At 47.3% G+C, this 26,903-nt stretch overlaps 1 protein-coding gene across 2 annotated transcripts in view; it reads right to left on the bottom strand.

Moving 5' to 3' along the window:
- Positions 1-269: 269 nt before the first annotated feature.
- NPHP4 (nephrocystin 4) overlaps positions 270-26,903 on the bottom strand; it is a 111,987-nt gene continuing 85,353 nt past the window's right edge. Inside the window, exons 19-30 of one of the 2 annotated variants that reach the window (XM_075018163.1) lie at positions 26,228-26,356; positions 19,488-19,699; positions 19,087-19,313; positions 18,197-18,386; positions 16,236-16,319; positions 13,142-13,298; positions 12,855-12,940; positions 11,084-11,169; positions 10,003-10,174; positions 5,841-6,020; positions 1,867-2,010; positions 270-1,287 (exon numbers count right to left, since the gene is read on the bottom strand). In XM_075018163.1, coding sequence (XP_074874264.1) covers positions 1,147-1,287; positions 1,867-2,010; positions 5,841-6,020; positions 10,003-10,174; positions 11,084-11,169; positions 12,855-12,940; positions 13,142-13,298; positions 16,236-16,319; positions 18,197-18,386; positions 19,087-19,313; positions 19,488-19,699; positions 26,228-26,356 — 1,808 coding nt within the window. In that variant the 3' untranslated portion in view covers positions 270-1,146. Of the gene's footprint in view, positions 1,288-1,866; positions 2,011-5,840; positions 6,021-10,002; positions 10,175-11,083; positions 11,170-12,854; positions 12,941-13,141; positions 13,299-16,235; positions 16,323-18,196; positions 18,387-19,086; positions 19,314-19,487; positions 19,700-26,227; positions 26,357-26,903 lie in introns of both variants that reach the window. The other variant, XM_075018162.1, reaches the window with a different exon arrangement.

Genomic DNA, 26,903 nt, shown 5'->3' on the forward strand with positions numbered 1-26,903 from the left:
TCAGTGCCCAATCTTGTCCATTTTCAACCCTCACCGTTAAATCCCTTTGACTTGTTTTTTAATATGGAGCACAGTTAGCCCAGTTCTATCCCTTGACCTGTGGCCACAATTAAGCTCTTTATTCATACATGTATTGCTTGAATCATGCTTACCCACTCCTGCCTCTCTCTGAGATGTCTGTCCTGAAAGCAATACCTGATTTGGATGCCATCTGCTCACAGATTAAATAAAACTCCAGCTTCAGACACTTTTGACATCTCCAGTGCTCACCTTTAGAAGAGATTATTTTCTGTCAATTCAAACAATGCCTGAGCTCTGAGCTGCGTGATTTGAAATCACACAGAACCTGCTGAGCCTCTGGGACAGTTCATAGAAATGCAGGTGATGGGATGGATCATGGAGAGCTTCTCATCTGTTTGTTATTTAAAGGGATTAATGAGAGCAAGGACAACCCAGATGTTTGCTCCAGCATGCAAGGGGGAGCTACTGGCAGACATTAGAAGACATGTAACAGAAAACTCTGTGCTGCACTCTCTGGGTTCTGTGCAATAATTTAGATAAAGAACTAGAATGAGTAGAAAGTACCATAACATGGTGTACAAAATTCAGCTAAAAATACTACAAACGAGCTCCCAGGAAACGCAGCTTTTTAAAATCAGTTACAAAAGAATTTTAAAAAATAAAAATCCAAACAAGCCAACAGCCCAGCAAAGGATAACAGAAACCGTGACAATCATCTGGACCAGGCATAGGGGATAAAAACATAGGGATTCATTTCCCACCTTAGGAGTAAATAATATGGCTATGTTACATCATTGGAGGTTGTGGTAATATGCCAAGAATTCAGTCAGACAATAAATCATAGTGACTTGGCCATGGCTTGATTAGATAGAGACAAACAGCAAACAGAAAGAAAACACATCCTGCCAGCAGGTGAGCTAGGTTGACAGAGCAGCTCGATCGGTTTTCTGTCTGTAGAAAAACACAGTCCAGGAGAATTCAGAAATAGAAAATCTATGGAGGGAAAAGTCTCTAAACCTGATGATAACAGGGCTGTCTCTCTTGAGAGGTGTGGTAAGATGAAAGCTTTGACAGACGCTCCAGGAACATGTCATTCTACTGATCCTCTGGCACAAAACCTCCTCTTTATTGATAGGCAACCTTCACACAAAAGGTTTCTTCATTCTTGTCTTCATGGTCATTGATGTAAATCAGAATCTCCTCCTCACCGGTGTTCTGGCTTGGTGCAAACCTCAAGCCAATGGTGTATGTCTCCCCACCTCCAATCTGCAAGAAGAGCAACATGACAGTGCTAAGTGTCCCCTTCTCCTGACACCGGTGTGACTCATGCTAACAAACACGTGCACCAAGCTGCAAGAGGGGTCTGTCAGCTGACAAAACAGGCATGGCAGGTGGGAAATGTGGTGACAGTAACATGACGTGATTTCTGCCTGGTCCTGTTGTCAGACATCCCAAGCCACTGAGTTCACACAACACCACCCTTCCCTAACGAACTCTTACAAAGGACTCTCTAATGCTCTCAAACCACTTGGGCTTACTAATCTATGTTCAGGCTCCCTGAGCAAAAGGTGTCATTTTGCTGTGAGTGGGGCCTGCATTCTAGGATTCTGGGTAAAAAAAACAAATGGGCCATATCAGACCATGACATGCAGAAAAAACATTTAGGGAGTAATTCTCAAATGTGTTTGCCTCCCATAACTCCTGCTGAAGTCATGAGAGCAGCATCTCTGAAAGGCAGCCACTGAGCTTTGGGGAAAATCATTAACCTTAGAAAACCCCTGAGACTTGAAAACCAGAAAGACTTGTGGGCCTGCTGAGTGGGTGACATTTTGTTTGGTTTGCTACCTCAAAGGAGTCCTCCTTGAACTGCAGCAGGTCTGCTCGGTTGGTATGCAGGAAGTACATCCTCCTGGAGGGATAAGGGTTCGTGTATGTGATCCGCTTGTTGGAGCCTTTCCCTCCACCAGCAGGGAGTGCGATTTCAAATGCCTGTGTTTAGATATAAGAAATCGTCACAGTGTTGTCATTTCAGTCCTGACACAAGCCAGGTCTGGAGGAAAAGCACAATGGTTTCCCAATGGTGCAGGAAACACCCAAAGGAAAATCTCCCTTTGTTCTGGAATTACTACCAGAATATTCAGTAAGTTTGCAGAGAAGGAAAACTCCTTCATAACAACCCAGCAATGAGTTATTAGAACATAAAAGCAAAGTGACTAGAACCCAAATGTAGATGCTGTCAGGCCATTTACGGAAGGAATAAAAGAGATGCTTCTGTTCTTGCTGCCAAGCATATGGATGAGAAGATCCATAAAGACCTACCCAGGCCCCACTCTCTGTTGTTCTAGTCCCAGTTGTCTATCATTGTCAGGCAAACTGGATTCACATCTCTTAGGACCCTGTTTCATAGGAACAAGGGACAGATGGGTCCACAGTACTCAAGTCTGGCCTGCCTCTGCTTCCCCAAAGCCAACAGTCGAACTCTCCCGAGGCCAAGGCTCAGGGTTCTGAAAATCCCTTTCAAAATGTTTCGACTAGAAACCATAAGGAGGGGGGGGTCCTCCAGGCTATTGTTATCTTGGTGTCCCTAGCATCAGCACAGCAACATTTGGTGGGCATTTGTGCAGCACACGCCCCTGCCAGACTCCCTGTGGCTAGGGAAATGGAACGGGCTGCCACAGACTGGGCACAGGAGGCTCCTACAGACTCCCTGACAGTAAAGCACTTCAGGGCAGTCACTGGTGGTGGCCCCAGATCCCAGACAGGCAGCTGACTCCTGGGACTCCCCTTCACAGGATGGGAAGAGAAGCTGGGGGGGACAGTTTGGGCTGGGGAGTATAATAGAAATAGGAGCATGTTCAGTTGGCTGTGGAATATTGTTTGCTTTTGGCCTTGTGAGCCATCTGTCAATTACGTAAGAAGGTGTTGGGAGAAAACGTTTTGTTGTCCTTCATTTTTTCTACTGTCCATAAAATCATTTTCCACGGTTGGCAGCCCTGCTCAAAGCCCTCTGCTGATGACTGAGATGCTGCACACGCCTTGCACAGGGGAGACTTTCACCCCCGCCTGTCACCCTGCTTTCCTCTCAGCTGCCAGGCAGCACAGACTGCTTTCATTTTTGCCCCAGGTCGAGTAGGGAAAAGCCTTTCCCACAGACTGAGTTCTGCAGCAAGGCCTTTTTCCAGGCGGGGTTATTAGCCCTAATACAAAGGGACTCCACTGGGGCTCTAGCTCAGCTGCTTTGCCAGCCAGCTAATTTACTTCCATTAGGACAGCCCCCATGTTAATTCCCATCCCACAGCACACTGGAGTCAGTCTGCTGTTACCAGGGCAAGTCTAGCAGAGCTGTAATGTTGCGCTTAACTTCCCCCAGTATGGAGGTATTTCAGGGAAGCATTCAAAAAATGAGCAACAGTTACATGAGAAATCCAATTTACCACCTTGGCTTGAAATCCCAGAGCAGACTAGAGTCAGCACTAATAGGAAATACCTTTGCTGTGACTAAATTTCAGAACTGACTTGTCCCAAGGGTTCTCAAGGGTAGAGCTACTTGCAGAACAGAGGTCAAATGTGGTTTTATGGCAGGGTTTTCAGTGGGATTGTCCACATGCTGAAAGTAAAGCACATGCTTAATTGCATCAGGCCACTGTAGCCCTGATTTAGGAAAGCACTTAAACGTGTGTGTATTCCCACAGACTCCAGGGGCAGTGAAGCACGTGCTTTCCTGAACAGGCATGGATTTGTGCTACGTAGATAAAAGAGGGAGAAGGAATAGTTCTATGTACAAAGGGAAAACCCAACAGCGCTTCCTCTGCTTAAACCTGTGGCCGTATCTAAGGCAGATGGCCAGAGATAAAGTTATTATACAGATATCTGATGGAGTGGGTTTGGTTCCAGCCCACGAAAGCTTGTGCCCAAATAAATGTGTTAGACTCTAAGGTGCTGTTTTTGCTGAGACTAGCCGTGTCTACACGTGCATGCTACTTCGAAGTAGCGGCACTAACTTCGAAATAGCGCCCGTCACGGCTACACGTGTTGGGTGCTATTTCGATGTTAACATCGACGTTAGGCAGTGAGACGTCGAAGCCGCTAACCCCATGAGGGGATGGGAATAGCGCCCTACTTCAAAGTTGAACGTCAAAGTAGGGCACATGTAGACGATCCGCATCCCGCAACATTGAAATAGCAGGGTCCGCCATGGCGGCCATCAGCTGAGGGGTTGAGAGACGCGCTCTCTCCAGCCCCTGCGGGGCTCTATGGTCACCGTGGGCAGCAGCCCTTAGCCCAGGGCTTCTGGCTGCTGCTGCCGCAGCTGGGGATCCATGCTGCATGCACAGGGTCTGCAACCAGTTGTCGGCTCTGTGGATCTTGTGTTGTTTAGTGCAACTGTGTCTGGGAGGGGCCCTTTAAGGGAGCGGCTTGCTGTTGAGTCCGCCCTGTGACCCTGTCTGCAGCTGTGCCTGGCACCCTTATTTCGATGTGTGCTACTTTGGCGTGTAGACATTCCCTCGCAGCACCTATTTCCATGTGGTGCTGCCCAACGTCGATGTTGAACATCGACGTTGCCAGCCCTGGAGGACGTGTAGACGTTATTCATCGAAATAGCCTATTTCGATGTTGCTACATCGAAATAAGCTACTTCGATGTAGGCTTCACGTGTAGATGTAGCTACTGACTAACATGAGCACCCCTGTGAACGTTACTGTTGTCATTCATACAGCAATTGGATTGTATATGGCATGTGAAGGCACTGGCGATGCATAAGGCGGGGTCGGGCACCACCAAATGTTGCAGACAGGAGTGGCAAGGGACCAGAGTCTCTTGGCCATTCAAAGGGACTAGCCAGGGGGAGGAGGGGGGCTTGGCACCTTCAGCAGGAGGCAGCTCCCCTCGCTCTCCAGCAGCTTCACGGGGAAGTGGAGCAACATGGCTCTGCTTCCTGGCTGCTTCATGTCGGGGAAGAGGGGAGATGAGAAGGATGGGGCCTGGGGTGGGGCATTGTCCTGGTCCTCCCGCAAAATGACAAGGGAAGGGGCCATGTGGTGGTGGGGGGGCGGTAATTACATGACTGGCGCTCCCCCTATGTCCTTGGTACTCAGTTGCCCCTATGTGAAGTCAAGTACTTTGGTGTTGGCTTCTGCTAAGAAAACTGCTACTTTCAAGGGATGGATTAATGAATAAAGTGACAGGTTGATATTGTCATTATCGGTCCTAAATGTTTAGAAATCCATTTTATGATCCTATAATAGATCCCTGGTGAAGGGAAGAATCTTTTAAAGTTGAAGAGACTTCAAAGAAAGCAAAAGGCTGTCCAAAATAATAACAAATTGTCTAGACGCATCCTGAAGTTGTATCAACACACAGCTTGCGTCTTGCCCGCTCCCGCAAAATGAATGATTTTCAAGTTTCTAACACTTAATGCCCGGGATTGATTTCTTACAAGAAGTCCTGGCTAAAGGCTATCGTGACATAGCTATCCATTCCTGTGGCTGTCTATTGCTACAGTTGGTAGTGACCGGTTCAGTAAAAATAGTCAGCTCACTTTACACTCATGAAAATAAAATGTAACTAGCAGCTAACAGCCCATGCTGTTGCACAGGTGTAATATGTAGGATCAACATGGCTGAGAAGTTAAAAATGGGATGGTAACAGACCATGAATCCTAGTAAGGACAGAACCTGGTAACATTCTAAACAAAAGGAACTCTCTGCTACGCCTGTAGCTCTCTTCACCACTGCACACTGACTCAACAGCATTCTAGCTTCTGAGTGAGACACAGTGTGATCAGGTTGGAGCGTTGTTAGGTGGGTGCATCCCAGTACCTTAGAAATGACAGGCTGTCGGCAGGAGACGCACACCAGCCAGGACGAAACAAGCTGGTGGTATTCCACATCGACAAGATTGAGGTAAATAAATCTGCTGCCAGCTTTCTGGGGCCTCACACCAATATGCAGGTCCTGCACCCCATTTGGAGGGAGGATAAACACGCCTTCTGGATCCACCTACAGGAAACATGCAGGAATACCCACAATTTAGTGCAGCAACCCAGCTGTAGGAACTAACTCCGCACATGCAGATGGGGCCTCTCCGTCTCTCAGGAAAGAAGTTCAAAAGTTTTAATTAGAATCCCCAAAAGATGCATCTCTCTAGTCCTGGATATTAGGTCTGAACCTGGCCCATTCCAGCTCAAATTGTTTTATTAAAAAATTGTGAAAAAAACCAAGACTGTCTAGGAATGGCGGCATAGTGAGGTTAAAGTAATTAGTGCTGTTAATCTAACATACGGGGTGCAGCTACACTTGCATTCCTCTTTCGAAAGAGGTATGCAAATGAGGCAAATCGAAAATGCAAATTAGGTGTAAATTTGCCTATTTGGCACCTTATTTGCATATTCTAATTTTGAAAGAGCATCTTTCAAAAGAAGAAAGCCAGTGTAGACGCTCCTCTTTCGAAAGTAAACCCCATCTTTGAAAGAATCGTTCTTCCCACATTGCACTGCCCTGTTCACTACATGTGGTGAATAGGAACATATTGGACACCGACGCTCTAGATGTTGATAACTACATTTTTCTTATTGAAATTCATTCTGCTAAGCCAAGTTCCTCTGCAGACAGGCTCCAAATATGCGACACAGCCAGAGATTTTACAATGAAGTTAGAACATGGTTTATTAACCCAGCCAGCTTTAATTTCTTTGTCTAAAGCCCACATTTCTTCCCTTGAGGGAAGAACAACTCTTTCGAAGATGGGTTTACTTTTGAAAGAGCAGCGTCTACGCTGGCTTTCTTCTTTCAAAAGAAGCTCTTTCAAAATTAGAATATGCAAATGAGGTGCCAAATAGGCAAATTTATACCTCATCTACATTTTCAAGTTGCTCCATTTGCACACCTCTTTCGAAAGAGGAATACAGGTGTAGATGCACCCATTAGTGGGCAGTCTCAGCATGAGAGACAGTGGAGAAGAAATTAAAACAAACTTTTAAATGTACCATGACGGCTGTTTTTAGAGGCACCAAGCTGGTGCCCTCTGATCGAGCCAGAAAGGGAGCTAATCTACTGTACCTTCCATACTCCAGTTTGGAATATAAAGTAGACCCTGATCAAATGTCAAGAAGTGTGGGCTTCAGACAAAGAAATTAAAGCTGGCTGGATTAATAAACCAAGTTCTAGCTTCCTTGTAAAATCTCTGGCTGTGTCGCATATTTGGAGCCTGTCTGCAGAGGAACTTGGCTTAGCAGAATGAATTTCAATAAGAAAAACGTAGTATCAACATCTAGAGCCATGGTATCCAATATGTTCCCATTCACCACATGTAGTGAACAGGGCAGCGCAATGTGGCCAAGTGCAGCTAGGGGAGCTGCACATGTGAGGTTCCCCTCCAGCCACTCTGTGCACGCGCCCCACCGCATGGTGGGACAAGTACGTGCCGGCAGAGGCAGAAGGAGCTCCAGCCGTGGGGCGGTAGCACGGTGCGGCTTCGACCCTGGGCAACTTGCACCACATGAGTAATCTGTCTTGGAGTGGGGGCTGTGGTAATCAGGTAAATTTCAACTGGACACCACCAGTCTAGAGTGCTCTTCTCGGCTAGAAATGTTAACCCTGTTACTGCCCCGGGGGTGCCTGATGCAATATCCAGAAAGCACTGCCGATAGAACTGGGCTCTAAATTTAAGCTATGTTTGAGTCAGTAGATCCCATGTGAAAACCAGATGGTCTCTGAAGGCATTTGGTTTTGTTAAGTTATGTATGTCAATGCTACAGCCATCGTTTTTATTTTACACACACACAACTGGCAAAGACAGTTCCAGCATTTGTGTTGTACTTACAAATTCTTTTCTGAGAGCCCTATCAATATGATATCTACTACCAGAATACAGTCTGATGGGCTGGAAGGGAAGGGCAGGTTATCTGTACAGCTGGAACGTTCTACTTGAAGTGGAAAGGTACTCTGACATATCAGAGTAACCCACTCTTCCATTTTAGGTGCCAAAGAGATTTGTAACCCTGATAAATGACCCATGTGATTTTACACAGCAAACAAGGAGAAGAGGGGTTACTCCCCTAAGAGAGGCCCCAGAGAGATTTGTATCTGGCAGGACCTGGCTCTTTCCTCAACTGCTCACAAGCTCAGCTTCTTAACATTAGCATGGGATTTATGCTGCAAAAGGGAGAAACTGATCAACCTGCTCTGGGAAAGAGTCTGGACCTCGTCTGAACAGTTCAAGGAAAACCATTTGCTAAGGCCATATAATGCCTCAAAAAGAACCCTGCTTTGCTTAGCACTGGCTGGGAGATGAGGCCCATGTTCCACGACTCTGTTGTTTGCTGGCCACTTTCTCAGACACACAGGGCCTGATTTCCTGAGCTGGCAAGGACACCAGTTTCCAGCTGGCAACAGGATGAGTAATGAGTGCTCAGTGCCACACACAGGCAGGCTTTGGGGGTTTCCAGCTGGCCCTCTAAAAGTTGCAGCAGCCACAGTCCAGGAACACTTGGTCCGGAACTAACACTGATGGAGCAAAGCTCATGGAGCATTGAGAGGGTTTGGAAGGGGCTGGTCTAAAGGTGCACTAACAATTTGATATTCTTGGTCGCAGGGTGGCTGGCCCCTGTGCAGTAGGCCTAGCTCCCCTCTGCCAGAGTAGTAGTCCCCATTTGTCCAGTGAAGGGGGCAGGAGGCTGGCATGTGGGTGTTTATACCAGGCCAGAAACAGGCACAGTGAGTCAGAGTGGACCAGTTCAGTCAGGCCAAGGAGATCCCATCAGGAAGCAGAAGGTGATTCCTGGAAATGCTGAAGGAAGGCAAGTAGTAAGAGGTGTTGCTGGCTGTTGTTCCCAAGCCAGAGAGCCAGCCTGGAGGGCTGAGAGCACCAGGAGGAGCAGTGGTGGGAAATGGCAGCCAGGAAGCAGCAAAGGGACTGACACACTGACATCTCCATGACCCTGAGCAACTGTGAAGGTTGGGGAGATGAGGAGAACTCCCCTGACAAAAGTATTCCTAGGAGAGAGCCAGGGGCAGGAGATTCCTGCTGGGAAATGAAGTTTTCCATTCCAGTTGGAAGGGGATGCTGTCCTGGTACAAAGACCAGGAGAGGGCTGCACTGGAAAGATAGAACATGAGGAGGGACCCCAGGGTTGCATTGCAGAACCGGGATGGGGAAGAGATTCTCAAACTGTATGTTACATGTACTGGCTAGACTATGTTGGGGAAAGTCTGGACTACGGTGGGGGCACTTTTGTAATGAATGCGCCCAACAAGATCTATACATCAAATAAGAAAGACTGGATGGTTTTGGAGGACTCAGAAAGAGGAAACTAGGGCACACCAGTCCATGGCCTCCCCTAGAAGGGTACTCCAGGCAGGGCCTGCCTTCTCACACATACTTTCCTGCAATGGGTTACAGTTTCACTTGCCAGTCTGTCTAACTTCAGACCTACACCATCAGAAACTAACCCAGAATTCAAGCTGTGCATCTCCAAGACATCAGTCAAGCCACTGCAATGAAAGTAGCCTATAGTGGTAGCTGAATTTGTTCTGGACACTGTCCAGGGGATTCATCTCCAAGTTCTGCCTCAGAGAGGACAACCTTCAAACCCTGATTTCTTTATTTTTTTAATCTATGGAAGGGCAATGAAGTTTGTGTCTCTTTTCTTATTCACATTTATAATTACAACTAAATGAATTCTAAAGAAATTATTAGTCTTCAGATAATCTCATTAATTCAGATAATTTGCCCTCTGGGGTTTTGTACCAATGATCCTACACATGACTACTTTAATCAAAAGATAATTATAATGAAGACTTTATGGCAGTAAATTGTTCATAATTCCTAATGGGATTGGTTTGCTATTGGAGGCGTATTTTCATTGGGACCATCAGTGTAAGTCCATTCATAATTGTGATTGTGAAGGATTTTGCTAATTTTCAACTCACCCCTTACTAGGCTCTTTGTGGTGGGGAAGGGAGGAGTTGGCTGCAGAGCTTACCTTCAGCTCCTGCATATGCGAAGTATAGGCTCTGACTTTCCTAATCGTCTGGGTGCCCCTGAGAACCAGGGAGAGGCGGCTCAGCTGGCCAGTTATGCAGCTGACATCCACACGATGCAGGGAGTGAAGGTAAAACTGCCAGATCTGAATGGGAGCAGCAAGCCACGAGTCCCTGGAGTAGAGAGAAGAGATGCTAAGGAAAAGGTGACGCTGGCTCAGGAGGCATTTCCAAGTGAACAAAAATGAACAACTGCAGGTGGAAGTGGGGGAACTGCGCATCTGGTTCAGAACGGTTTTGCACATGCACTCAGACACCAATTAAAAACCACGTCATTCCAGAGGAGATGGGTTTGGCTGAGCGTGTGAATTGACTTCAATCCTGCACACCAGCATGAGCGGTGAAATTTTCAAAAGCACCTCCTGTTTCAGGAGCTTAAGTCTCATTGAAAGTCAAGTTGGGCTGCTTCCCCAAGACCCAGGCAGGCCAGGGGATACACAGTATCACACCCACCAGTGATCAGAGAGGAATGGAGTGAGTCTGGAAAATCATTTGAATGGGAGAAAATCATCTCCCTACCTACATGCTCACTCCTCCCAGCTGTACATGGTAACCCCACAGAGCTCACAGTGGGGAAATAATCAGCTAAGTGAGACAAGATGGATTTTTCTAAAGCAACTAAATGAAAAGCATATTGCCAGAGGGAGCTGCTCTTCTTTTGTCTCACCTGAGCCCTCCTTCAGCACTCAGGTAGACATCATCTGCCACAAACACAGATCACTGCAAAGAACAGTATCTCAGAAAGTGGGCTTCTTTACTGTGGGGGTTCATTTGGGCCTCACTGCGCAGTTGTTTCCCCATAGTTTCCTGTACAAAAAGCTTCAGAACCCTCCATCCTAGCCTGGGGTTTGCAAACAGACATATTCCAAAAGAATCATACCACTCTTCTTCCATGTTTTTGTTTGCCCACAAAATAAGTCATGTGTTGGAACCCTCGTACTAGGAGTGTTCCCGGGTTTTTCGTTATTTGCTCTAACAAGGTTGCTGGAGAATTTTCTTTTACATTTGGATTCTTCTACTTACGTGTAAATAGCAACAAAAAATCTTTTGATCTGTGGGCTTGGTCCTCCAGCTACTTTTAAAAACACATCTTGTGGCTCTCCTGGACCCTGAATACAGAAGTCAGAAAGCATCTTTAGAATAGGTAAGCAAGAGCTCCAACCAGCCAAGTGAGTGCCCCTGTGGTTTGTTTTCCCTTTATTTTAAACCCCTGCACCATTCCAGTTCCACAAGCCGAAAGCTCCAGAATCTACCTAAACCACCCTATTAAATTATTATACAGCGTGGCTTCTTCCAACATGTTTAATTACAAAAGAGGATACAAATGGCTCTCACATTCTGGGTCTGTTTCAGTAATTAGATTTTGCAGAATTTTTCCCCAAGTTTTCTAACAAGCCATAATCCAATTACTGTGCTAGCAGATTTCTGTAGCAGCAATTAACAAGCACCTTCATTACCATCCGCACTTATGTGTGTGAGTTTGTTTTTCATTTAAATCTCACCTGGCTGAAAATAAAACCCAGGAAACTTGGAATCAGTGCTAAAAATTACAACGCAGGGCACAGCATGAGCTGCACTTCAGGGGAAATATTAACTACTTTATAACTGCGACGCTTTTAGGCCCTGATCCAAAGCCAACTGAGGTTAATGACAGGTTTTGACTGGCAATGGGCTTTCGATCAGGACATCATAGAGAGAAATAGGAAGGTGGGAGTGGATCAAACAATGCAGAAATTTAATTGCCTGAACAGAAAGGGGTCAGAAGTTAGATTGATCCATTTATCGAACAATCAATTGTATGGCCTCACCCTTGTAACATCTAAGTTGTAAGTTCTTGGATGCTGTCATGGCTCAAACCCTGGAATTTCAGGGAGGGGGAAGAGTTACTTTTTTGGTAAATGTGGACAGCCAATTTTTTTTAAATATAAAGGAATTCAAAATAATCATGCAACAAGTGTGCATAAGAGAGGTTAATGGAACATTTGAGTGGAAACAGTGATCGGTAAAATGATTTTGTTATAACACACTAAAAATTTATACAGTGATAAACTTTTTATAGAAATTACCTTCTGGGATCTTGCTGTAATATTGCAAGTGGAAAAAAAATCCCTCATCCCCCTGCCTTTCTGTCACTTGTGGCCAAGAACATTCTTGGAAATGTAGGCAGGGAGCTGGCCAAGGAACTACAGCTGCCAGGGTCCCTTGGGGTCCCCATCGTGCCCTGTAGATTTTCCCCTGCACAACACAGCAGGGAGGAAGGAAGAGAAACCAGACAATGGAGGGTGCATTTGCACCCTTCACATCTCCCACAACCACCACCCTCAGCATACAGGCCTGCAAAGAAGAGCAGAGCAATCCTGGTTAGATTTGACAGACTATCCAAAGGATACAATTTTATTTCCTTCCCTCCTGCTGGTTTTAGAACCTCTGATTTCAGAAGAATTTATCTGTGACCCTTACCTGGAGAGCTGGGGTGTCCAAAAATGACACTTCCCACCAGCATTTCAAATCTGGCCTTTCTGCGTATGATGCAGTGTGGCATGAGGAATCATGGTATAAGCTGCAGTATTAAATCCACACTGCAAAAATGATGAGCAGGCAAGAAAAGTTTTGCCCCTCTTTAGCAGGGGAGTGAGGCAGTCACAACCTAGTCACACCCAATACTGTGCCATTGCAGACCAGTGACCCATTGGGGCATGGTGTCTCTGCTTTAGATACAGCAATCAGTAGAAAAGAGAAGGACACTCCACTGGATTGCCATTTTATTTTGGCAAGCAGGTTTTAAAGGTTTTACCATATTTTTTGTCTCACAAATGACGTTGGGGTCACTGCAGCGGACGTACATCTCGGGTTCCCCACCTGGCATGCCTGCTGGGGCACCTGGGGAGAAGAGCATAAGATGACCACTCTCCAAGCTGTTAGGCCTAGCCCCTCCCGCCATGCCCTCGCTAGCAGGAAGGCTTGCAAGCCAGAAAATCTTTAAGTATGAATCTCATTTAACCCTGCAAAGCAAAGCATGGAAGCCACAAGCAGGAGGCCAAATATTTGCAGTCCAGTTGTCATTTGGATGCAGACAGTTACCTGGCAGGGTGTGCCATGGAGGTAACCGTATGGACTTCTTCAGGAAGGTGAGCTCTGGGTGATAGAATCGGAACGTCTGATCCACCACGTGGGGCTGAGGCTCCACGTTAACACTGAGAATTGCAATGGGCTTGTCACCATTTGCCTTAAAGGAGACCTGTGCCAAACAAAAAGTAATAATCCTAGAATCGTAAGAATCCACCACAACTGCAAGGATCCTTGAGAGGTCACCAAGTTCAGTCCCCTGAGCTCATTGCAGGACCAGGCACTACTTAGACCACCCCGACAGATGTTTATTTAACCTGTGCTTAAAAATCTCCAGTGATGGAGATGCTGCAACCTCCCTAGGGCAATTTATTCCAGAGCTTAACCACCCTGACAGTTAGTAATTTTTTCCTAATGTCCAGCCTAAACCTCCCTTGCTGCAATTTAAGCCCATTGCTTCTTGTCCTATCAACAGAGGTTAACGAGAATAATTTTTCTCCCAGTGAATTTAAGAGAGAAAGAAAAGAGACTGTCAGCAACTCCTCAGGAAGAGAAAGGAACATCTCTGGCTTTCCCTGTGATCAATAACGGGAACAAAATCAATTCCCAATCTGTTTACAGCTCAGGAGCAGTTACCACTGACTAGCATGAGACCCAAGATGCTATTAAGAGAATTCAATTTAAAAACATATGTGATGGTGAAATCTAAAGCTGTAAAAGAAAACTCCAGGGCATTCGAACCATGTATTTTCAGGGGAGTCATTTTAAATCAATAATTGATTGAGGAATTAAAAAACAAAACTAAGCACAGGGTGGTGACAGCTATGTTTGCAAACAAAATCCTTTTAAAAACAGTGCTCACTGTGGCTGTAAAGTCATTGTCTTTTTCTCTTTTCATAACAAAATTCTGCATGAGAAGCCACAGAGACTTGACTGTGAATTCAGGCTGCGTCTACCCTATGAGATAAATTTTGAATTTATTTACATCGATTTTCTAATTTTGGAATTTATAAGTTCAATTTGACCATCCTCACTTCACACCTTGCTCCCCACAAAGTCGAGTCATTGCTGCCACACACATATTGGCTAACATCAACTGTTGCAATAGTGCATTGTGCGAAGCTATCCCACAGTTCCCTCATCCCCGCAGCATTCTGGGTATGCTTGCTGGTCTTGACATCATCTTCCCCCATTGCATTTTCATCATTCTCCTCCCAATCCCTGAAAATATGTCAGTCCATTGGAAATAATGCAGAAGACACTCAAAATTACAAGAAAGAGAATTTTTGATTTCCCCACACATTAGCTTGCCAACATGGATGCAGCATCTGTATTCTCAACTGGCCATCCATCCCACCTCCCATCATTGCTGCAATGTGATCCCTGAAAACAATGCAGGGGCCTGGAATGTTAGATTGAGAAGGATGTATGAGGAAAGAATTTTTGGTTTCTCCCTACACTATATGGACAACATGGGTTCAGCGACTATATTCTCAGCTGGCCATCCATCCCACCTCCCATCACTGCCAAAATGTAATCCCTCAATCATGCAGGGGGAAGAATGTAGGAAGAAAGAAATATATTTGTTTCCCCCTACATTATTGTGAATGGAAAGGGTTTTTGGCTTTCCACGGCACTATAAGGCTTCTGCCAATGACTATATTCTCAACTGGCCATCCATCCCACCTGCCATCACTATCAAAATGTGATCCCTGAAAACCATGCAGGGGCCCAGAATGTTAGACTGAGAAGAAAGAATGAGGAAAGAATTTTTGGCTCCCCCTATACTATATTGACAACACGGGTTCAGCGACTGTATTCACAACTGGCCATCCATTCCACCTCCCATCCCACCTCCCATCATCGCAGAAAACAGAATTGTTGGTTTTCCCCTCACAACGGCAAGCCCAAGTATGGGCCAAGGTCAGGGGGTGTCACTGGATGACCAGTTGAAGTATTCTCCCCCATTGGCAGCAAGCCCCTTAGCCACTGGGGGAGACTTTCCCACAGCAGCAGCAGCAAAGCCCTCTCTTTCTTGCACGACCAGCAGCATTGCCAGCACCAAGCGGCAGGCACATCCTTTTACCGGGTTGGGTTGGGGGCTACCCACGTGATGTGCCTGAGCGCAGGAAAGACCCAGTCTGTGTGGAGCCTGTGGGGGAGGGAAGGGGGTTCGCACATAAATGTAAACCACTGAGAAGAAGTTTCTCTGTGTGTTACGCAAACATGACCCCCAGCATAGCCTTGTTGACACATGGTACGGCGGGGCAGGGGCTGGTGCCAGGCAGCGCACAAAAAAAGAACAAGTGTACAGGCAGTTGCGAACTCCTTGCAGGGACTATTTGAATGGGCAGATGCACACACCCCACTAACAGCATAGAAGGAAAGAAGCCAATTTTCAGGCTGTCATAAACTAACATGAGCCCACAGCTAAAGGCTTGCTGCTCCCTCTCGGAAAAATCAGGCTCTTCCTGTTACTGGAGAGCAGCGGCCAGAGCGGATCAGTGAGACAGGCTTTGTGTGTCACATACCGGACACCTCTGAAGACTAATAAATTTGATTTTAAGACATGGCACTTCCACATTGGCCTGTAATCGAACTTCTGAATTAGAGCTTGACACTACACCCGTCAGGTAACTGCGATTTTGTAATCTCAAGATTAGTGCACCCAAAATTGAGCTAATGGTCTTTACAGGTATGACAGCCATGTGGGAAAATCAAACTAACTGAATTAAATTTGAATTTATCTCACAGTGTAGATGCAGCCTTAGTGAATGTGGCTATTTGGGACCCAGACACATAAGGCCAAGTTACCTCTACCCTGCTGTACTGGTTTTTGATGGCATTTACAACAGAGAACACAGTAAGCATCAGCAGAGAGCTCACAAAGGACTTCAAGGGATACTACCCCATTTGTAGATACTACAATAGATACCCAATGACATTCATAAATGTTTAATTGCTAATGATGAAAACCCTTATGGCCTGCCATACATGTGCAGTTACATGGGTGCAGGCTCATTCTTTGCCACAGATTTTTGGTCATTCGAACAGGCTGTAAAATCCATTGCACTCCACCTCAATGACACCACTTCTTTTTGCCTGTTACCTTTATGCGTTTTGTCAGCATGGCACTGGACTTCCAGGGTGATGCAGCTTCTGTGCCTTTATTGAATCCCAGCTCAGCTGGGCCCTGCTAAAAATAACAAAGCAGTAATCATGCAAAGCAGCAGTGTACATCACATCACGAACGCATTCAGTGGCATTTTCATCACTGCTTCAATCTAGATCTATAATGTTTAAGAAACTGTAACACAGTGAAAACTAGTAAGGGTAATATTCTGCTCTCAGAGTCTCCAGCTGTCCCTCTGCTCTAGATCAGCTGCTCTTTACATACACAGATGAATGACAGTACCATACAGGTTGGGAGAATGGCGTTTTAGACTACTGGCCCCTGTTTGGATTGGAAAGATAATGCTGCCCTGCAAAAGACAAATTCCTCTGCTCCAGAAGAGCTCTCCTTGCACTTGGGAATTACAGCCCAATTATAAAGCACTGGAAATAGCAAATGTGTTGTGATTCTTGGAAGTGTTTAGTGAGGAAGTGGGCATTACTTTTCTACATTTCTGCATGTTCTCATCATTGGTGGTTTTGCTAACATCTGTGAAAATCAATAAACTAGTGCAGTGCCTTGCAGACAGCATCAAGAAACTGGGCAGAGGCCTGTTAGCAATGCAACAGGAGAGCGGGTTCAGATGATGAGAATGAAAAGAACATTCTAGGATGACAGAGCTGACTCGGACCTCTGGCCTACTCTCTCTGAATTCTCCCAGCACCCAGCAGGTTCACCCAGACTGTTCATTAATTCTGTGGTACTGAGCTGAGAAGCGAATAAAAGGGAACAATTTGGATACAACCACATTTTCAAAGCCAGTTTTATGCTTCCAAAGAGCAAACTGAAGATTGCATTGCTCCTATTGATGGAGTGGGACCAGCAGGGAATTTAGTCCTGAATTTTAACATATCAGGAACTGAGAGGCACAGGTGGATGTAGGGCAGCTCCAAAGGGACAGGGGACTGTTCCCCCTGAAGCCGGTGCCCTGTCTTTAAAATTCAAGCCCTATTTTTAATAATCCTCACATGAGCTTCACACACATAATGAGTTTGTTTGCTATTATTCATTCACAACAGATGGATGAGCCACTTTAGAGAACATACAATGGGACTCAACCTTTAAGGCCAGCTCTGTGTTTTTGTTGTTTCCTGGACGTGGCTAGGGCCAGAAAAAAACCACATTGTAGGAGAACCTCTTCAGAAATTTCTGACATCTCCCATAGATGTTCAGCCATTGCTTCTTTGCAGCAAAGACTGGATAGCTCATAAGTGCTGTGTCTACACTAGCCCAAACCTTTGAAATGGCCATGCAAATGGCCATTTCAAAGTTTATTAATGAAGTGCTGAAATGCATATTCAGCCCCTCATGAGCATGCCGGCAGCCGCAGCACTTCGAAATTGACGTGGCTCGTCCAGACGGGTCTCCTTTTCGAAAGGACCCCGGCAACTTTGAAATCCCCTTATTCCTAACAGCAGATAGGGATAAAGGGATTTCGAAGTTGCCGGGGTCCTTTCGAAAAGGAGCCCCGTTTGGATGAGCCGCGCCAATTTCAAAGTGCTGCGGCTGCCGGCATGCTAATGAGGTGCTGAATATGCATTTCAGCTTCATTAGTAAACGTCGAAATGGCCATTTGCATGGCCATTTCGAAGTTTTGGTCTAGTGTAGATGTAGCCAAGGAGAGCCCTAAAACTAAGTCATGTTTCTGCAAATTTCTTGGTGTGATACAGCAGGAACAGAAAAGAGGAAATGGTATAGAAAGCAACACAAAGAATAAGCGAGATGAAGCAATGTGACTTCCTACCAATCACCAGCTAGAAAGAGCATTGGTTATACAAGTTTATACAAGTAGTATCATGTTAAATTCTAGATAATGATGGTAGGCAAATGGATCCTATTTTCATTGTTTTATTTATCCTACATCATCATATAGGAGAAGATAGAGGGTGTTAGTATACCTGCATCATGACAGCATGCTCTACAGAGAAGGTCTGGTATTTAAATGGAATGTGAATGGTCTCTTTGGGGCGCAGGTAGACCTGAGGCATGAGGTTGCCCTGAAGATGGAACATGTCCTCTTCTACTGGTGTGGTAATGGTCTGGGTCAACTCTTTGAAGTGTCTCCACTCTCTACTGTCCACAATAACACTGGGAAACAAATCATAGGCAGAGTTACTCTGAGGACAGAACATCCTGGGAGCTGCAGTTCTCCACCCCCCATCCCAGAGTAAGTCTGAGAGCTGTACCTAGATCTCAAGGTGCAGGGGGAAGGGGGATTGGTACAAAGATGGTGGCTGGAATGTGCACGCACACGTTAAATAGAAAAAAAAAACTCCAAAATCAACCACACCTTTAGTTTGGGAAACTAAGGCCTGTCCTCTCCCCCTATACGGCCTCAGCCCCCACTTGTCCAAACTCTGCACAGAGAGGGAAGTAAATTACGGATGGTGGTTGCATTTCTCTGAATTGACGGCCTTCGGTCACTGCAAAAGGCAAGATAACAAGGGTAGATTTGACCTAGTGTGGCAACTCCTCTACAATTAGCTTCTCAGTTGGTAGCTCACACCCTCCCACTTTAGATGGAAATACGGGAAGTGGGAAGAAAACAGAAAAGTTAAATCTCTGGGATGGGGAGATTATTGGTCTGTGATGGAGCCCTTGTTATATACCGATCTTGCTGGAGCCTTTGTTACATACTGATTTCCCTTCAAATGCGAGACGGAAAAGCAACAAGCTGGATCCTGAAGCCACCACTAGTCCCACACTTCTGTAGGTGCCTCCTTGCCCTGGCTGCCTGCCCAAGTGCTAGGTGCTGTATGGTGTTGGGGAGAGTGCCTTTGGCTCCTACCTCAGCTCCGGGTGGTCGCTCTCGATTGTCACCGTGTGCTGGATGTTGTATGGGTTTTTCAGGGCAAACTCAAAGAACTCTGCCGTGCCCAGCATGGCGTAGAGCGTGTAGTTGGTGGTGATGGCCTGACTCAGCATGCTAGAGATGCTCTCGTCCTTAATGCGCTCCCGATAGGCATCAATAATCTGCAGGTCCCGGGAGTGCTGGATGCGCTCCTCGCGCCGGCCCTGATGGAAAAGAGACACCTGAGACCCATCCCCAGACAGGGGCCCTTCTTTGCACATCTGAGGGTTCAGCCCAGGGAACCCGACACACGCCACATGTGAGAGAGGCTGCATGGCTTCTTGTCAGGCTCCCTCTCTGGTCCCAAGGCCGTTCCGGCAGCGCTCTGGGTTCCTCACCATGAGGCTGGCTCTCCTCCCATTGACACCCGCCTCCTTGGCTTCCAGCTGCCGCACCATCATCATCCGCTCTATCTTCCGCCGGCGGACGGCGCTGGCCTCACGGCTGGTGTGCTGGAAGGCTGTGCTCACTTCCTGAAGGCGGCTGGACAACATGGCCGCCAGCTCGCTGTCCAAGTCCGCCAGCTTCTGGGCTTGGCACACATTCTTAGCTGGGGGTGCAAAGGAAACAAGCTGAGAGAGTTGGCGTGTGACCCCGAGGGGAGCAGTGTGCCTGGGCTGTGCCAGCTGTGTCTGGACAAACAGGCAGATAGGCTGTTTGAAATCTTCCAAGCTGGCAGGCTACGTGACATGGTAACCAACTGGAAGGGGAGTCATGGAGCAGCCACTCTGAGGAACATGTTATTCTTGTCTTGACCAAGCTTCTGTTGGACGAATGGGGACGGTTAAAGCCAAGTTGTCCCAGCAGGAGCCTGCATAGCAGGTGAAATTCATACCACAGTCTCTCTCCCAGGCCTGGCACTGAATTCAGCAGCAACAGCAACATGCCCAGGGCTGTGCAGTGCGGCTGTATTACGCAGTTTCTGAAGCTTTCAGAAGCAAACGAGTCACTGCTCTCCTGATGTGTGAGCATCACACCAGCGCTGAGGATGGAGGAAAGCCAAGGGATGTATTGGGCAATGTTAATTCTCTCTGGCCTATGGGTGTCGGGAGATCCACAGTGATCCCAACTCTAGCCAACAAAAGTTCTTCTGAGTAGTGACAACATAACCACAAGGCAGGGCTGCCAACAGAACTGCTGGGCTTCTGGGCAAGGGGGTGGGGCTGACTCCAAGCCCCGGAAGGGACAGAGCCTCCTGTGGTGGCGCAGGGCTGGAAGCTAGCCTGCCTGGCCCCTGCCCCTGGGGGTCTGGTAGTGATTAACAGGGCCTGAGGCACGAAACAGCTGCCAGTGCTGTGGTAGCAGCGGCTGGGAGCTCCAGGCCTTCTTAAATCGTTAGGCCCTGGCGAAGCTGCCTCTCTCTCCCCACCTTCCCCAACAGCAGCCCTGCTACAAGGCCTGGATTAAATAACAAGTATCAGGGATTTATGGGGCTCTGCCTCTGGGTTCCTCTAGATATTGTTTGATTTTCACACTCACCAGAATCTCAAGCCACCAAACGTTGCAAAAGAGAATTCTGTTCCCCTCCCTTAATTCTAATCGTGCCTATTTCCTGCTGTAGCTATACACATCTACACTGAAAATGCCCTTTCACTCCCCTTCCCCATTTCCTCCTCTCATTTCTCCACAAAACTGCCATGGGAGCAGCTCCCAGTTGAAGTGCAAGCCAAACATTTAATAAGCGAAATACATTCCACTACCAAACGTTTGATGTCTGGGATTAAACTCTCTACGTGATAGGCAACTCCACACACAGGCAGTCTGAATCTTGCCATGTTACGTTTTCTGAAAATCTGGGTAGACAAAGGTTATTTGCAGATTACCCACCTGAATGTAATTTTAAATCCATTTAACTGCTTCCCAAGCGTGGCCAATTGGAGTAGACCTCTTGAGTCAAAATGCTCATGTTTTAGCAACAATCGTATTTCAGCACATGTCCCTGAAGTTTAACTTTAGGGGTCATGTTGAAATGGGAAAGGAGGAAGCCTGTATGGGAAAGCCAGTCTCAGGAGGGGAGCTTCTGCAATCAGAAGCTGAATATTCTGTTATCAAAACTATGGAGGGCCATTCGCCCAAGTTCTCTGCCACATGAAGCCAGCATGCACCACTCAGCAACATGGAGCACTCCACCTGGGACTGGGACATCCAGCCAGGCATTTAAATTTCCCATTTCTCTGCTTCCCCACTCCTGCTGAGTGAGAAGAAGATGGACCGCAGGAGAGAGGTTTCAGAACTAATTTCTGACCCGCCAACAGTGTGGCCAAGAGCCACCACAGGCCCCAGATCTCAGAGGGAGGAGACCCAGCACCACACCACCAGAAGGGGTGCAGCCAATGGCAAAAGGGGTGGGACCAGAGGTTGAAGGGGTGGGGCTAATGGCCATACAGCTGCCCAAACTGCAGTGCTGGGCCCCACCCCCAATCACATGGAGTGGGGCTCCTGCAGCAGTTCAAAGAGGCACGGAGCTCAGGTCACCGCTGCTGCCGACATAGTAGTGGCAGCAGCCGGAGCCCTGGGCCCCTTTGAAACTTCAAACCCCTATGCAATTGTCTCCCTTCCCCAGACCTGCTCCCTGCCCACCACTTGTTGATAGGTCTGCCCACTAGGGATGAGTGGGGAGCTTGTGAGAGCATGTTCCTGAGGGATTTCCAGGTCCTAGAATCTGGATCAAAATCTAAAACTTTGACTTTTCTCTGAATTGACCTTTGAGAGGTTGTTCACTCAACAGACACACACACTCGAATGCACCTTGACACACATACACACTCCCTGAGACAGTCACACCATCAAAATGTTTTCTGGCCCAACCACCAAAGATGTGGGCTTGATGCAAGAATTTCTGTGCTAGGCAGGAGATCAGACGAGGATGGAGGTCTGCAACCTCCGGAGCCACACGTGACTCTTTAAGGAGTTATTTGTGGCTCCCAATGCTACAATTGCAAAGGAAAAATATCTTCCCGAGTATTTTCGATATTTTAGTGAAATTCTAAAAGCTGAACAATGAACAAATTGTATCTAAACAGCAGATAATATGTGATCTTGAAACACTGGTTATTCTCCCTTTAATATGTGCAGCACATTGTGGGATATGTGCATACGCTGTTGTTAAAACAGGGGTTATAAAAAGAACAGTTTGACATTATTTATTAAGGACCATCTCATATTCACATGCCTTGCGGCTCCTGAATTATTGAGCTTTTTTACTGAATTTGAAAAAAATGTCTCTTGCTGCCCTTTTGGTCGCTGACCTCTGAACTAGGAGATCAGACTATGGTCCCTTCTGCTCTTAAAGTCTCTTCTTCTTCTTCTTCTTTCTGCATTACGTTCTTAAACCACTCATCACAGAAAGTCAGGACTGGAAGGGACTTTGGTAGGTCATCCAGACCAGTCCCTTGCACTGAGGCAGGACTAGGTGTTCTCTAGATCAACCCCACTAGGAGTTTGTCTAACCTGTCCTGAAAACCCTCCAATGACAGAGATGCCAGAACTTCCTTAGATACTTTGTTGTGGTGCTCACCAACCATTAGAGTTGAAAATATTTTCCCTAAGTCACTGTTGCTGCAATAAACAATAAACCCACTACTACTTGTCCTGTCTTCAGCAGTTAAGAAGAATCATTTATCAGTCTCCTCTTTACAACAGCATTTAATAACAGTCTTTCTGTACCCCCATGTCCCCTGGGAATTCTGCTTGTGGGAGGCTCTCACAGAATCACAGGGCTGGAAGGGACCTCAGGAGGTCATCTAGTCCAGCCCCCTACTTCAAGCAGGATCAACCCCCAACTAAGTCATCCCAGCCAGGACCTTGTCCAGCCAGGATTTAACAACCTCAAGGGATGGAGAATCCACCAACTCTCTAGGGAACGCATTCCAGTGCTTCACCACCCGCCTGGTGAAGTATTTTTTTCCTGATATCTAACCTACACCTCTCCTTCTTCAACTTTAGACCATTACTCCTTGTTCTGCCATCTGACACCACTGAGAACAGTTTCTCACCCTCCTTTTTAGAGCTCCCCTTCAGGAAGTTGAAGGCTGCTATTAAATCACCTCTAAGTCTTCTCTTCTGTAAACTAAACAAGCCCAAATCCCTCAGCCTCTCCTCATAGGTCTTGTGCTCCAGACCCTTAATCATTTTTGTTGCCCTTCGCTGAACCTGCTCCAGCAAATCCACACCCTTTTTATACTGGGGGGCCCAAAACTGGACACAATATTCAAGATGTGGCCTCACTAGTGCCAAATAAAGAGGAATAACTACTTCTCTAGATCTGCTCAAAATGCTCCTCCTAATGCACCCCAGTATGCCGTTAGCCTTCTTGTCTACAAGGGCACAGTGTTTACTCATATCCAGCCTTTCATTCACCATAACCCCTAGTCCCTTTCCATCGTACTGCTGCTGAGCCAGTCGGTCCCCAGCCTGTAACAACGCTTGGGATTCTTCCGCCCCAGGTGCAGGACTCTACACTTCTCCTTATTGAACCCCATCAGATTTCTTTTGGCCCAGTCCTCCAATTTATCCAGGTCCCTCTGGATTCTCTCTCTACCCTCCAATGAAACTACCTCTCCCCCTAGTTTTGTGTCATCCGCAAACTTGCTGAGGTGCAACCCAGCCCCTCATCCAGGTCATTTCATTTCATTCCACACCCCAGCTGGATCTTCTTTAGGACCAGGTGCTTAATTTGGTAAAATATTTCAACTACTCTGACTCCAGAAGATATACCCAGTTCCAGCTGCACAGCTGCACCCTGGCTTGCCCAGGGAAGGGAAAGTGTAGCTAGGTGTGTGCCTGGGCTCTTGTGCATCTGCACCCTAGCACAGTTGTGTGCAAGAGCCCAGACACACAGCTAGAGAAACGAATCTCTCTTATCTAATTAATTTACGCTCGGGCGTATGCTGCCAGAGCCATGTCAAGGGGCCTCCAGGGAAATGACAAGCAGGACCAAAGTGTTTAGCACTCAGTGGCGGCAGGTATAAGAGACGGGGAGGGCACTGGCTTCCCAAACTGGCTGGCTGGCTCTGCCCACACTTTGCCCCAACATGTCCCCATGTCAGCATAGCTCCCCCAGTCTCCTGGGGCTGCCTCAGCTTCAGCCCTGCAGAGGCTGGGGCTGAGCTGCCCATCTTCCCAGAGCCTGAAGCTATGTGCTGCCCACCTTCCCCGTGCTCCTGGGCAGAGAAGGCTGGGCGCCCTCCCCGTGCTCCTGGGCAGAGAAGGCTGGGCGCCCTCCCTGTGCTCCTGGGCAGAGAAGGCTGGGCGCCCTCCCCGTGCTCCTGGGCAGAGAAGGCTGGGCGCCCTCCCTGTGCTCCTGGGGCTGCCACCACCCACCCCGGTGCCGGGAAAGGCTGAGGACATGCATCTTCAGCTGCAGGAGAGATGGCCTGCCCCTACGGGGGGAGGGGCCTTGGCTCATGACAACAGAAGTAAGGCTGGAGTCTTTCCTCCCCCCTAACCTTAGGTTTACCCACCACCCATGCAGGCACTGGTGACCGTGAATGGCAGGGCTGGGTGCACTGTATGTTAAATCATGGGAATCTGGACATACTAAGGGATTCCCATTTCCAGGATGCGACATGCACACCTTCACAGGAAGGAGTTAAATTTGAGCTCAAGATGCATTGTCCAGGCTTGCATGAAGGAAAGCAGGCCCCGAAACTTCAATAATTCCTTAAAGGAACAGATGTGTCAACTTGATTTCCCACATCTCTGAATACAAGGGCCATTGCTGCTCTCCACTAGAGAGACGTTTAAACCACCACTAAGCTGAAAATCATCAGCCATCTCCCAGCCCCATCAATTACAGACAACCTGTAGGACCCAGCTGTGCAGGCCCAGAGCTGCAGAGTGAAGGCTGATGTTAACAGAGCCAAACTCAGCAAACACTCTGCCTGATTAAGGAGGTGAGAGAATATGGCCTGTGCATCATCAACTCAGCTGACTGAGGCTCATACAAGGGTTTTTCTGACAACAGCTTCACTGCCAGCACAGAAGCATGCGGATAGCTTTTCAGGGTACTAAGGATGGATGGGATTGCCTCAGTAGCTAAGGATGTGCCTTCAGACTCAGCCGTATCTGGGAACAGGGACAAATCTGGTGAAAAGCCATCACCTAATGCTGGTGATGTTCAGCAGAGTCTGACTGTGGCTCAGCCTCTCGGTTTCTGTTTGTCAGCATCCACTGAGCAAACATAAGGCTCTGAACATTCACAGCCCCAGGGGGCTAATCAGGCTGCAGCCATGAGGTCTGATAATTTTGGGAACAAACCCCCAGAAACTCCAGCAGAGGGACCACTTCACACTGACAGAACACGTTTGTAACATAAACAACGAGGAGCCCTGAGGCACCTTAAAGATCTGTTTGCACATAAATTAGCAATGTGCAGGCAATGTCCTTCTGCCATGTACACTGACCAAACCAGACTGTCTCTTTGTAAAAGACTAGAACAGAACTTAGACATCAAGAGGGGTAACATTCAAAAACCACTTGAGCCCCCCTGGATGCTCACTAATGGACCTGCCATACTTGAGCAAAAAGCACCTTCAAAACCAGACTTCAAGGTGAAACTGCGGAGCTGGAATTCACATGCCAACTTGACACCATCAAGCGGGATCTGAATAGGGACCAGGAGCAGCTTGCTCTCTACAGCAAGAATTTTCACCCTTTTGGGATTCTCATTTTCTTATCAGATGTTAGAAGTCGGTCACATCCGCCTGGATGGAATTAGCCTCATTAGCACTGCCCACCCCCCCCCCACAAGTAATGTAACACTCACCTCTTTGTGTGTATGTATAAATCCCCACCCAGTCGAGGACTGCTGCCCCTGAAAGCTTATGTTCAAATAAATTTCTTAGTCTCTAAGGCGTCACAGGATTCCTCACTGTTTTTGCTGGCACAGACCAACTTGGCTACCCCTCTGCAGCTTGTCTGTGACATGGTATTGTGGGGGAGAGGGGAAACGCCGAGGTCAGAGATCCAGCACACACGGTATTTGTGTCTTTGAGCAAAACTCCTTTGGCATTTCTAATAACACCCAGGAGACCAAATATTGCCAGCCTATGGTGAGGGAAGAGCCAACGGGACTTACCACCAGGGCTGTTGAGGGATAACAAGCTGCCTCCATGGAAGCTGCTGGTCCCATCATGCGAGGAGATAACACGAGAGCGGGAAGGTGGCAAGGAGTTTGACTTCTTCAGCCTCTGCTCACACAGGTGACCTGCCGTGGAAGCACAGAGCTGGTGATGATGGGCAGAGGGGCTCCTGCCATGCCCAGTGTAAAGCCCTTTGCTAAGGAATCAGAATGACTCAGGCCCAGCGACGATCCCCAGCCGCCAGAGGAGAGAGGAGCTGCTAGGTTGGACCCTGAGGGCAGGATTTGCTAAAGTGCTCTGTTGGTCTAACCTCACTTCCGTTACGGCCAAAGGGAGCATTCACCACCACTGCAATTTTCACAGCAATGCCCAGCACTTCTCTGGAACATGCCCACTGTGGTCTCACAGCACTTCACAAAGTAGGGCAGGAGTGTTATCCCCATTCTACCAACAGGGAAACTGAGACACAGAAAAGTAAAATGACTTGCCAGCGGTCACCAGCATGCCAGTGGCAGAGCCAGGAATAGAACCCAGGCCATTAAACCACTCAGCACCCCGAAAAACGTTTAAAAATAACAGTTCAGTGCTCAGGATAGCGCCAGATAGACATTTCAAAATCCCAACACCTTCTATTCATCTCCAGCAGAGACAGCAGCATTGCACAGTTCACCC

Source organism: Carettochelys insculpta, chromosome 23, assembly GCF_033958435.1.
Source record: "Carettochelys insculpta isolate YL-2023 chromosome 23, ASM3395843v1, whole genome shotgun sequence".
Taxonomy (NCBI): domain Eukaryota; kingdom Metazoa; phylum Chordata; order Testudines; family Carettochelyidae; genus Carettochelys; species Carettochelys insculpta.